The following is a 13,241-nucleotide window of genomic DNA, read 5'->3' on the forward strand; positions in this document are numbered from 1 at the left end:
GGGGGGGGGGGGGGGGGGGGGGGGGGGGGGAATTGTGCACATGCATCCTGTACAATAAGTCTTGGACAGAGTCAGCCAGGCCAAGCAGACTAGGGAGTGTCCAGACCTGATCAAAGGCCTGGGTTCTGGTGTCTGTAAACAAGCGGGAGGATTTCAGTCCTGCTGGCTCCCTTCTCCAAGGCCTCCTCCACACACCGAGCACTCTGTTACTCTTGGAGTCAGACTCTTAAAATAATAAGTGATGAGGAGCTGTGTGCTTATGATGACCAGGGTGTTCCCTCTATATGAGCAGAGCCTGTCTGTTCTAACTGCCAGGCTGACTTAGTGCATGATGCACACACACTTGAACGCTCGCAACTCGCATACGAACACCTGTACACACTAACTTTATAGTGGAGATCACCCAGTCTCGCACATCTGTGCAGAAATATTTTAAAAAGCCTTTCTCATATTATTGGGTTACATTTTACAGGAAACGCCAGATACGTGTGCCTGCAGTGTATGTGTGTGTGATCTCTTATTTCATCTTGGCAGAGAGAACTGTCGTCAGCTGAACCACAAACAGAGCACTGCCTCAGCCAATCAAGTGCGAAGAAAGAGGTATTTTTCCCCAACCTACAGTATTATGGCACTTATAGTATACAGTTCTAAGGAAAGATAAAAAAAAATTTGGGAGGGGCTGAAAAGATCAAGAGTCCGGGAGAGAGCAGGTTAAGAGGAGGGCAGATATGAGGGAATGAAAAGAGAGGAAGAAGAAAAGAAAGAACAAAGAAATAGGGCTAAAAAACAAGACGAGAATGTTCAACAATGAGAAGAACAGCATTACCCCTCCTTAAAGGGAGATACATGTTGCATTGGCCCTATTCATTTTAAGACATAGTACAATTACTGTGAAAAATGCAGATATTGATAAGAAACAAAAACATGGTCCTGATTTTATGGAACATGAGCACAGACACTGTCCCTGGTTAGGAGACTATTCCTCTCCATCATCATCTCATATGAGAAGGCTTTTAAAACAACAAAAAATGGGATGAGGTGGCTCGTCAAAGTCCTGGGAACCAACCTGAGAGCAGAGTAGGAGCCTAGAGACATTGAGGCAAATTCTGGGTGGTAGTACAGGTAGACAGAAGACACACAGGTAGGCAGGATGTCGATCACCCCCACGGCCACGATGCGTCCGTCCAGCCAGTACTGCTGATGGAAGGAGCCGTAGCCCACCTCGGGCCCATCGGGAGAATATTCGGCCTGTGGAGAGGAGAGTGAAAAACAGTAAGGGAAAGTGGTCGCTAATCAAAACAGTAACAGTACTCTTGTGTGCAATAGAGGCTATATGTAAAACATATAAATCACAGCAGAATGAGAATGTGGTATTTAAAAGGATTGTTTTCACTTTCTACTACAGATCTACTTTCTCTGTCTTATATACACACACCTGTACTATGGTGTATTATAACCCCGGCTTTTCCCCGCCAGGCCTCACGCATTATGTGTGGGGGTGTACAGTAGCCTCACGTTCAGCCTGCTAATGGCTCCCAAATGTGGAGCGAGAGCAGGAGCAGGGTGGATTTTGGGGGGTGGGGAGGGACTGGTCACAGAAACACTCCAGGAGAGGACTTTTTAATAAAAAGACCCTGCATGAGCAAAATCCATTTCACCAGGCGGTAGTGGAGTGTTGCCAAGCTTTCTCCTATATATGTCTGTGTCTGCTCTCTCCATGAGGCATGAAAGAATGTGGGCGTAGGTGTGCACCCGCGTGCCTCAGTCTACCCCATTAATAAAACAGTTAAGTGTTTGACACACATTGGAGTTTCTCATAGGGATCCGCACGCTGGGTTTTTCAATCAAGTGGCTTGACTGCTTTTATCACAGAGGCTTAAGACGAGAGGCTTGGGGTTAGGGTTAAAAGTCATGTTAAGCTAGGGTATTGGTTTATGTTTGTGTGTGTGTGTGTGTTTGTGTGTGTGTGTGTGTGTGTGCGCCTGTCTTCAGTACACGAGTAACAGGATCCTTCTCCTCTGCCAACTTTCATCTGGACCCAATTAAATAGCGCAGACGCTGCTAGTTATCACAACACTGAGAGAGTGAGCTCTCTTATCCAGCATGTACACTGGGCCCACACTCTAAATTTCACCAAACACACACACACACACACACACACACACACACACACACACACACACACTCACACTCACACTCACACTCACACTTACACTCACACTCACACTCACACTCACACACACACCCTGCAGCTCTGTGACCCCACAGGGCTGAACATCACCAATGGGGTGACTGTGTGCCACATTCCTCCTTTGCACCATGTAAGGTTTTCTTAAGCAGAGCTGGTAATATAAATAAAACTATATCCCTCCGGCTCAGGCGCTTGGACACCCAGGTCTGATTTCATGTCTGACACAATGTACACTAGAGTCCATTTATTCTTTTTTTATGTGTGGGTAATTGGGTGGGGAGGGATGATTACATCGTCTAAATGCTCCTCCACATCACAGGACATATGATATGACATAGAGATGATGTGGGTTTACTGCACATTAGCTGTAAATGACTGGCAGAGGGAAGAACCTAGAATAAAAATGAACCGTTATGTGGAGGAGATAGCTGGGGGGGTGCTGAAGGGTGACAGACACCACATCTGGAGCAAGCACTGCACTCTACGTCGCTGTGTATTTGTGTGTGTGTGTGTGTGTGTGTGTGTGTGTGTGTGTGTGTGTGTGTCTGGGGGAACTGTCCGTCTGTATAAGCAGGCAGCCTGTTATTTCTTGGCACCGGCACTCCCAGAAACACTGGAGGCTTTGTCAGAGGCCCCTCGGCATCATTTAGAGGTTGTAAGTAAAAGGAGAGCGAGCTGAGCGCTGATCAGTGTGTGTAAGAGAGGGAGATTTTTCTTACCTCACCTCGAGTATACATGCTCGAGCACAATTCTATGAACGCGAATGCCAGCGTGATAGAAGTAATGGCTGCCTGGGTCTGTATGTTTGTTTATAAGTTCATACCACGTTCAAGGCTGATCTTGTCTGACCGACCCGTGCGTCACCTCAGACGACAGCTTAATGGTTGTGTCCTTGCCGCTGTGACAACAATCTAAACATTCTCTGGAGCACATCAAACCACCCCAGATCCTCCACTGCAGCCCCAAATCACTCTCATATGGCCTAAACACAGGGCCATTTGAGCAGGGAGGTTTGTTTCGCCTGCTTAGAGAGACACTTATCGGAGCAGCTCATTATGTAAAACTGTTTGAAACAAGGATCCAATATATGATATTCACTTTACAGCCCAGAGCTGAGGTATTAAGTACAATAAAAATACCTTGCTGAATTAGATCATGATTGTATATTAACAAAAACTTCAACAAAAATGCTGTTATAATTATGTAAATCGCAAGGGTTGCAACATTTTGTAGAAATGACTTCAGTGGCTTTACGGGACTCATGTGTGACATTTCAAGGACATTACTATATGGGGCTGAAAAGACACACTGATCAAAAGCCCCAATTTGGACAAAGAGGGAGACATTTTATTTAATGTGATGAAACCACAGCTGTTTTGAACATTGTTTTAGGCTTGACTCCTGCTTAGAGGGTTTGGATGTGTCAGATATCAGTTAAAGAACAGATTTTGGAAATAGCTGTGACTTTATCCCATTTCCTCACAACAATCTGTGAATTACACAATAATTTTTGGGGTTGGATTGATTTCTATTCCCCGTTTCCTTGTACTTTTTCTGTTTTCTATTTTTGTAGCATGTCTTTACCTATTAAGCTTTTTCATGTGGATAATAAACATATTATTTCCAAGTAATACTACAACACTCAGCAGACTCCTGTGATGTGTGGTTTCGTAGGTCAATTGTGCTGAACATGTTTACTACAGTTAACTGCTGTAGATAAACAAGCAGATTAAGTCTATTAATTGCTCAGTTGCTAATAATTGCTTTTGGGTGGAAATCATTCAGTGGAGGAGCAGTGTTTACCATGTTGCCACTTTTTTCTTCTGCTAAACCTCAACTCTGTGTGACTCTGTTGTTAGACCTGCTGTAGCAATTATGCTGTTATGATGTTATGATTGTGGCACAGACCAACAACTATAGAACTAACTGGGGCTGAATGGTTTGCAAAAAAAGCACACTGCGATTATTTTGGCAGATGTTGCGTTTGTGATATGCCTCAAAATGTGAGCTGGAATGGTCATTTTTGCATTTTCACAAATGGAAATAAAATGATGATGTCATTTTTGTTGGGTTTTGTACCAAACAAGTATGTTCCCTTATGTCTGGAGGACATGAGTTGCAGGCCCAGGGCGTATCTGTAGGTACACAATTAATTCTTCAGCCCTAGAACTAAGACATTGTAAACTTTCTCTCCTTATTTAACTCACAAATGTGCATCCACACACAACTGCAAATCTCTCCCGAGCAACACCTGCAAACAGGCTGCAGGTGTAGCACAGCTCACATCATGAGCACCTCTTATTGTCGCTCTGCAACAGTACGCATTTCTCCCATGCTTTAAAAGGACAGAGTGAAATTTATTTTAGTATTTAACTCATTTACAGAAGAGTCTGTTGTTTCACTCTAGATGCAGCTAGTAGACCTTTTCTGCTTTTGGCTTACAGGTGGGGCATGTACAGTGAAGTCTGTGTGCTCACCAGTGTGGTATGTCAGCTGGTGCCTTTCCTGCTGATGTGTATTTCATTTACTTTACATCATGAGAATTCTCATCCTCTTCCTCCTCGGGAAGTGAACACACAGAAACACAGACGGACAAATAAAGAGTTTCAGAGGAGTGGCTAAGGGCCTGGGTCTATAAAAAAATAAAGTGACTAATTGGTGGACACCTCTGTTAATGAGTGTTTGCCCCTAGGTTAGACACATTAGGAGGCTGTAAAGACAAATAAACAGAAACAGAATGAGTGCGTGAACCCCGCACAGCCCATAAAACCCAGAGTTTCTTGACCTCGCCAAGGCCAAGTGCAGCGAGAGACACCTGCACGACTGCTGCTCATGTCTGCGGGCACTGATGCGCCACTGTTTATCAGACAGCACAAATGTGTTTTTACTTGTCTGTTTGTTTGTTTTAAATATAAAAAAAAACAAAAAAACAACAGAGGAATCGGTAACAGCTGATGTTAATTACGTCTGAGTTTCAGCACGAATCCTCTGCAATTTTGGTAAAATGGAGCAGGGCAAAAAACAAACAAGTCAGACAACCTGGCTCCTAATTAGCTGCAGTTGAATTTTTAAGTATGCTGTTTGCATACATTTGTATAAATGCAGGCTTACATGTGAGCTGATCAACCACACAGTATGCAGGTCCATGTGGTGAGTGTCTGTGTGTGTGTATTTTAATAGCACCCTGATTGGAGACAGATGGAGGCCAACACGCAGAGGTAGCTCAGAAAGCCACGCATAATAACTCTGAAATGGAGAGCATTTGGAGAAGACAGAGAGGGAGAGGGAGAGAGAGAGAGAGAAAGAGAGAGAGAGAGAGATCAGAAAAAGGAATAAAAACAAGTCGGGCGAGAGGAGGCCAAATGAGTGAAGACGGCCCCCTGAATCAGTCTCAGAGGAGGGGACAGTGGAGGCAGGAAGATATGTGAGGCCACAGTACGTGTGCGCACGTGTGTGTGTGTGTGTGTGTGTGTGTGTGTGTGTGTGTGTGTGTGTGTGTGCGCGCAGACCTGTGTAATTCACTGTGCCTGGACGCCTGCCTTGACGAGGTGATAAAAGCTTGTTTCCTATAAACACTAATGATGTTCATTAGTGAAGACCTGAGGGGGCCCACAGGGCAGCACAGAGTGACTGTGTTTGTGTGTCTCTGTGTCAGTCAGTTCGTGTGTGCTCTTGGACCTCAATCCTATTAAAGTGGCTGTTATAAGTGCCCATCCTGGGTCTAATTGCTGGTGTAATTATCCTGACCCAACACGTCCACTGGTGTTTCTGAAGGCAGCAGCTCACCAGGCCTGCTCAGCACTCAGTGATGCCTGGATGCACCTACATCTCACTCAGTGACCACAGAGAATATGCACATCTTAACTACAAATCCTCTTCCAGATGCCATCAACATCCTTCATATCATAACCGGCTAAATCTTTAATTTGTAAACAGATTACCAGCAAGATTGTATTAATTAATGCACCAGAAGCTGAAATCAAACTTCCTATGGAGCCTAAATAATTCCCTGTTTTTGCTAACTAGACCAATAGCCATCTGTTAGGTCCCAAATTAGTGCCCACGAAGCTGCCTCATCAGCCGGTAATCTGTACCACACCGAACAACGTGAAGAGTGTGTGGTGTGTCCCGTTCTGTCAAGGCCAGAAGAAAGGACTGATCTGAAGACCCTGTGCTGAACACAGACGCAACGCAATCTGGACACCACATTTCACCGTTTTCCTCCCTCAACACCCCCCTTTCACTTCAACGGGGCTAAATTAAAGCCCCTCCAATATGAAACAAAACCCCCTCCTGAATCCCTTAACCCACCCCTCGATCCAGCTGGAGGGCTCTTGAAGAGATAGAGCGAAGGTGGGTGGGTAGGTATGTGCTGCATGAGGGGGAACTAGTGTGCATTTATCCCCCTCTTGAGTGTGCTTGATGAAGAACTAAATACTGAAACGCTGGACATTTTTAAAATCATTATCTTCATCTATGACAGTAATTTCCCCGGGATGACCTTGTCTTTGTTGGAGCAAATCATTGCAGGTAACACATATGGATGAACCAAGGCATTTAAAAAAGGGGTTTTATTAAACTGTCAACAGGCCAAAGGAAATACATACCTCTAGTGGTGAATCACAGAGAAATCTCCGGAACTGTGGAGGGAGACAGAGGGAGGGGGAACAGAGAGAAAAACAGTTAGTTCTCTGGGTCACCAACCTTTTAGAAAAAGCATAAATGAAAACCATACATGCATCCATTGCTGTCCTACATAGTTTATCCCTCCCTGTTTTCTCCCTGCTCAGGTGTCACATATCAAATGCAGCCCCCCCCATTCACAAAGGGGCATAAAAAGGAAGATTGTATTTTCACAAATGAAAACATTTAGCCTATCAACTAAAGCTCACAGTCCAGGGAGGACATAGTGACAGCTTAAATACGCAGCGTCGCTGATGTCAAAATAGCAGATTTCTTAACACGCTTAAAAATGCACATCAGATACCAATTACTGGGGGACTTTATGTCTGTGGAAACTTTAAATCTTTCTTCCATTCTCTCTACTATTTCCTTTGCTCCTTCTTTTTTTTTTTTTTTGCGCCAGAGTTGAGAGCAGTGTGTTTACAGATGAGCTGACCTGCAGGACTGGAGGACAAACATAGCACGCTTCCACGTTTAGGGCCAAAACCATTCTATAATGAGAAAAAAGTGGAGTAGTGATGGACAGCTTTATTCAAGTCTATCTCACCCTCATACGCACACTCATAAACACATGTTTCAATTTCATATTTCACAAGGAAATGCTACAATCCAGCTGCGTCGTTCGTATACTGTATGCTATGTTCAACTTCGGGTCCACTGTCTGCGTGAGTGAGTGAAACACGGGTGTAGAATAACACCAGAGTATCATAAACATAGGATACAAAGGGTCCAGACAGGACGGGATATAAATGAAAAAAATAAACAAGGTTGGATATAAATGATGTAAAATGGCTCATAAAATAGGAGGTAACATAATGACACTCCTTATTAACCAAAGGCTGCCATTAATGTGTTGCTTTTTTCTTGGTTTACCTCACTCAAACCCCGACTCCAGCTTGGGTTTGACTTATACAGGCTTATTAATGGCAATATATTTGACAGAAATAGCCAATGGCTGATACTTTGAGCAGATTTTAGGAATTTCATTACCTCCCCAAAGTTCTACTAAGTCAGAGTTTGCTCCCCCCCCCCCCTGTAATCCTGTTCTTGTCAGAGTGGAAAATAGCACTTTGGACACTTCAAATCTACATTCAAACACATGCTAATTGCATGTCTCTGCGGTGGGTTAACCGGAAGTAAATGTTGTCAGTGACAAATAACAGACTAGTAACTGGGTAAAAAGACCAGTACAATTGCTGGTATTTGGAACAGGACTGGTCTTTCGCAGATCCTCTGTCAATAAATCTTGGTTTTCCTCTTATATGAGGCAGCTCTGTACTGCCATATAGAGGTGGCGGCCGTTCCTTCTCGTTACAACCGAGATGCTCGACGGGTTACTGGAAATTCCCACAAGCACACCAACATCCTCTGTTTGTGTGTTAGTGTGTCTGTGCACAGCAGTACAGCTAGTAATAGTGATGACTGCTGAAGGCATGGTTCACTGGGTGGGACAGTCCTGGCTTAGATGCAACTCAAAGTCCTGCCAGTAGCCTGAACTCATCCAAAAGAGTGTGTGTTTCTCCATTTGTCTGCCACAGCTGATGTATGTGTTGGTGACACTAATACAGTGTTCTCCAACACGGGGGTTGTTTTGGCAGACATGAGCTAAAGAATGATGCACTGTCATCTGTCATTTCTATTTTACCTTTGCCTGAGGCAAAGACCCAAACAGTTTTCACTGCCTTTCAGACTCGCCCACTCGAGTTGGATTCTCATCAGAAAAAATGACTAAATCCATAAAATATTAGTTAAGTTAGAGTCATAAAAATAAGCAAATCTATAAAATATAAGGATCGAGCAAGGAACTTGCAGAACAAAAAAACAATTCATGCATTGCAGCAGTGCATATAAGTCTTGCTGAGAGGTGCTGTGCTGAGCTGTAACAGTCTCACAAATTGTGCAACACGCCTTTTCCCTCAATTCAACCTCACGCCAGGGTGGAGAGGAGTAGAGGGGAATGCAGAAAGAATACATACATATTATTTAATGTAAATGTATTAAAATTCCATTCACCTGCTGAAGAGAAAAGGATTTTGCTTAACTTTCACACTTTCCATGACCAATATGGAAATCAGACTGACTACATCTGTTTAGTCGACAGTGATCCTTGCTCATGCGAAAACATTCTTATTGAGTTCTCCACCTGTGTAACCAATGCCAGTAAAGTGTAATTTTCCACTCCTAATTCTGCAGTGACTACTGCTTTGCCAGTCAACAAATTACCAACAGCAAAGCCTCACAATGTGTAATACTGCTGAGGGGCACAAATGAAACTTTTGTTTAAAACTCTCTCTCTCAAAAAAAAAAGGAAAACTAAACGGTTTACCAACAGCTGCAGTTATTAGATGACATCATTTATAGAGACCATGCTACGACACTGGCTGCTGTGAGTCTCCAGTGGACTTGGTAGTAAAACGCTGTATTATTTGATTATTTGATTACTAGTGTACAAGTGTGTGAACTTGGGTGTGTGTGTCATGTTAAGTTCTGACACCTATGAGGACCTCGCTCCTCCTCCTACTGCTGGGGGGCTGCTGGGTAATCACACCGACAGGAACAAGCAGTGGAGCACAGCAGCCTTTCACTGCTGCGTTAACCTCGCTTGGCTGGGTGAGGCTGCTCTCCTGGAGCCTGGCAAGGTTGACCCCTCTCTGGTCACTGACAAACAACAGACCACACGGTCCTGAAAGGCTGACACAGACACAGATACACACAGACACACACACACACACACACACACACACACACAAACACACTCTGCAAGAGACAGACAGTCTCATGTGTAGGCACAGTCACTCAAGCACCGAAGACAATAAGGGAACAAACATGTGAATACAATCTCAGCTTCCTCTCTCCCTCTATCTCTAATACAACAACACATATGCCTGTAAACGGAGCCGAGTGCAGAGTACCTTCTGGAACGTTCTCATCACCAACACATGGAGTCCATCACTTCCTCTCTAACTCTCCCTTTCCTATAGTAAACACTCATCTGTGTACGATTAGGAGGGCAAGCAGCCGTCTCTTAGACACACACACACACAAACACACATACACAAACACACATGCACACACAAGCTGTCGTGTCTTCACTCGCGCACATACAGTACATATAAACACACACATCTGCTTAAACCTAATTGCCACTTAAACCCCTCGTCACTGTGCTCTTTACTTACTCAAATTGCTGTGCTTATTTGAGCGACAAGGTGCTTGTATTCCGTCTCACATTATAAAACAATAAAAACAACCCCAACACAGTTTTTTTTCTCCATCCCAAACTTCTGCTGACTAGATCTTTGTTGATCTCAGAGTGTATGAAGGAGCTTCAGGAACCTAGCTGCAAGCAGATCTATGATGATAAAGCTGCTTACAGCTTACATTGAATTTTTCATTATTGTGCATAAGCATGTTGCAAATAGCTTTAGGATAATCTCAGCCAAAAGTTATTTTTCCATATACTTTTCTCTTTTTTCACGTGTCTAGGTTGAGGCTCTAGCCATCAACAAGAGTAAATACAGATTTAACAGGATTTGTATTCCTGAAAATGAATGCCACATGTGCTGGAACTCAGAGTCACGGCTCAGCACAACAGTTAAGAACAGTAAGTGTGAGTGAGAGTGTGTGTGTGTGTTTGTGTGTGTGTGTGTGTGTGTTTGTGTATATATGTGTGTATATGTGCATATGTCTAAATAATTGCAAGTATGTGCTTCAGCTCTGTCAGGAAACCAGGATTGGATGTGGATGGAATAATGTCTGGCTCCCTTCCAGTCATGGTATGACAGGAAATGCATGCATCCTTAAACAAATAAAGCCATTCCGCTCTAGGACATCATACTGTCTAATGATAGTACAATTTTGGCAGGGTAATTCAACTTGCACAAACACACAATCTCTCCTATCGCCTGGCTCAGAGCCAGGCTGATGGTATTCCACATTCTGTCCCTAGGTAATACTTTAATAGATTAATAAATACCTCTGTAAATACTAAATGACCCAACTTCCTAGGTAGCAGCACCAGGCCTAGAATGGCATGGCACCAGAATGTGCCATCACCACATCAACAATGTGTTTCCCATTTCTTTATGAATGCCACAGGACAATGGGGGGGCTCTGAGCTTCTGGGAAGAGAACAGGGGAGTTCACCGGGAGCTTGACAGGCAAGAAAATAAAATCAGCAGCGTTTAGTACTGTGGGCTCAGGAGTGGTTGTCATAGTAGTGAGTCCAACTAAGGGGAATACAGTAAAGTTAAATTTGTTTGAGTGGGAATAATTAGGGCTGGTTGTGTATAAATCAACTGCAGTGAACCTGGAGAGGAAAACATCTACAAGGCTGGTATTAATGTGATACAACACCGAAGTGTCTAGTGGCTGATGCCAGGAGGAGGGAAGTCTTGTATGGACTTGTTTAGAGTCCACCTCTAGAACATCTCCATGAAGCACAGAAAATGCCTGAATGTAGGAATTGTACATTTTATCATCTTTATTAAACCCTGTCAAAATTTCCCTATACCACTCCCTCAGGTAGAGACGTCAAGATGAAATACAATGAACGTGCTCACCTGTAAAAATAATGAACCCAACCTTAATTCACTCTGTGCTTTTACACAACACTACATTCAGTTAGTATCCAACCTGGAAAGACCATCAATTAAAAAAGAACTTTACTTTCTGGGCAACCAGACAGACAGCAGAACTGTTTGTGCAGCTCACACCTTTTTATTTATTTTAGATGTTATTCCTCTAGTTCTTGAACCCATCCAATCCCTGTCCAGTTATAAACCTAAAGCTGAAGCTGTGCACACAAACACAAACACTCACAAACACACACTCCCTATTAATAGAGCTGGTGTTATGGCACTAGGAAAGAATCTGCCACAGTCTGCCCAATCTGACAGTTTTTATTATTTATTAATTACCTTACTTTTACAAGCTGGAGAATTCAGTAATTTACTGAGGCCTGCTGGCAGGAGGGTGGAGGGGGAGGTTGTTTTTCCAGCCCTGAGGGACAAAAGGCCCTCTCAGGTTAGAAAGGATGTCCAGCAATTCTGCATCCTGACTAGACTTTTTCTCCTCTTATATATATATATAATCTGGAGAAAGAGAACCATGCGTATATAATTTCTAATATTTACTGTGTTTTATAAATTCATTTTTAAACGTAATGGCTCTATACTTGGTTACTCTTTGCGTTTCCTGTTCTCATTCATTTCTGGACAATACGTCTCATTCACTGCATAAACTGGTGAACCCTCTCGCTCTCTAGTTTACAGAGTTTACAATTACAGCTTACACATTACGCATACACAAGAATAATGATTAACCGTACAGTAGAAACATTTTAATGATCCTAATTATTTACCAGGGCTACTAAGTGCTTACATTCAACCCTCCAAAATCCAAAAGATTTGACACTAAATCAACAGAAAACAGCAGCAGCAAATTCTCATGTGAATGTTATGTCGTGTATGAAGCTGGAAGAAGCGTGTGCAGTCGTGCCCTAAAGTAGGTGTGGAAAAATAATCATGCAGTACCTCACTCTCACTACATTCGCTGGGGTCATCACCATGAATGGCCATCTGGTAGCGGGTGTACAGTGCCACTGACTGCTCATAGGACGCTGTGAATTGAGGGTCCTCAAAGCTGACCGGCACTAGCCTCACCTTCAAGCACAGGGTGTGGAGGGAAATTGGCGGTAAGGTGGAGGGAGGTTTTATCAGGGTTGACAATGAATGCGAAGACAGTAATTAGAAAATGAATTTAAAAAAAGGAGGGGAGGAAGGATAGATGCTTCGATGGAATGAACAATGCAGGAATCAGCAGTAGAGGTTTTACACAACAGTGTTATACAAGTGCTTTGACATTTTAGGGTTCACATCAGTCTCCTAGTCCTCGAGGCCAGCTGGTAACACAGAAGGTCTGTTTTGAGTTTGAGACTTGATTTATTGATTTAATCAGATTGTTGAACAAGAAGGACACATGAATTTAAAAAAAAGAACCAATGGGATTCTAGGAGACTGAGAGTGTGTTTTTAAAAGAGTAAGATGTCAAGCAACTTGAGGATGAGGCTAGTGCACTGCCCAGCTTGTCTACCACAAATCACCCGGAGAAAACTGGGAACTCACGATTCAACACTCTGCGTGTAAAGTCCAGAGCAGCAGAGATCCAGACTCGTGTCTGAATGGATCATCTCAGCTAGACACATACAGACTCTTCCCACACTACAGACGCCTCAAGAAAGTAAACAGAGTAAAACAGACTGCACGCACAAAGATAATTAAAATCTCATTACCAGCACCTAATCCTAAATTGAAATGAGATTCCATCTCAGACAAAGGGAACTATCATGAGGGTAGGGTGATGGGGG

At 43.4% G+C, this 13,241-nt stretch overlaps 1 protein-coding gene across 6 annotated transcripts in view; it reads right to left on the minus strand.

Moving 5' to 3' along the window:
- The window catches only part of ate1 (arginyltransferase 1), a 50,225-nt gene that overhangs the window by 23,722 nt on the left and 13,262 nt on the right, over window positions 1–13,241 (minus strand). For 4 of the 6 annotated variants that reach the window (XM_023411815.2, XM_023411813.2, XM_087175462.1 and 1 more), the window contains 2 exons: window positions 6,799–6,831; window positions 1,067–1,248 (listed from right to left, as the gene is read on the minus strand). In XM_023411815.2, the coding sequence (XP_023267583.1) occupies window positions 1,067–1,248; window positions 6,799–6,831 (215 nt within the window). Of the gene's footprint in view, window positions 1–1,066; window positions 1,249–6,798; window positions 6,832–12,408; window positions 12,538–13,241 lie in introns of all 6 variants that reach the window. The other 2 variants (XM_023411814.2, XM_087175463.1) reach the window with 1 other exon arrangement.

This window comes from Seriola lalandi, unplaced genomic scaffold (genome assembly GCF_002814215.2).
Source record: "Seriola lalandi dorsalis isolate HSWRI2012SDOR001 ecotype SW California unplaced genomic scaffold, Sedor1 jcf7180002054470, whole genome shotgun sequence".
NCBI classification, from domain to species: domain Eukaryota; kingdom Metazoa; phylum Chordata; class Actinopteri; order Carangiformes; family Carangidae; genus Seriola; species Seriola lalandi.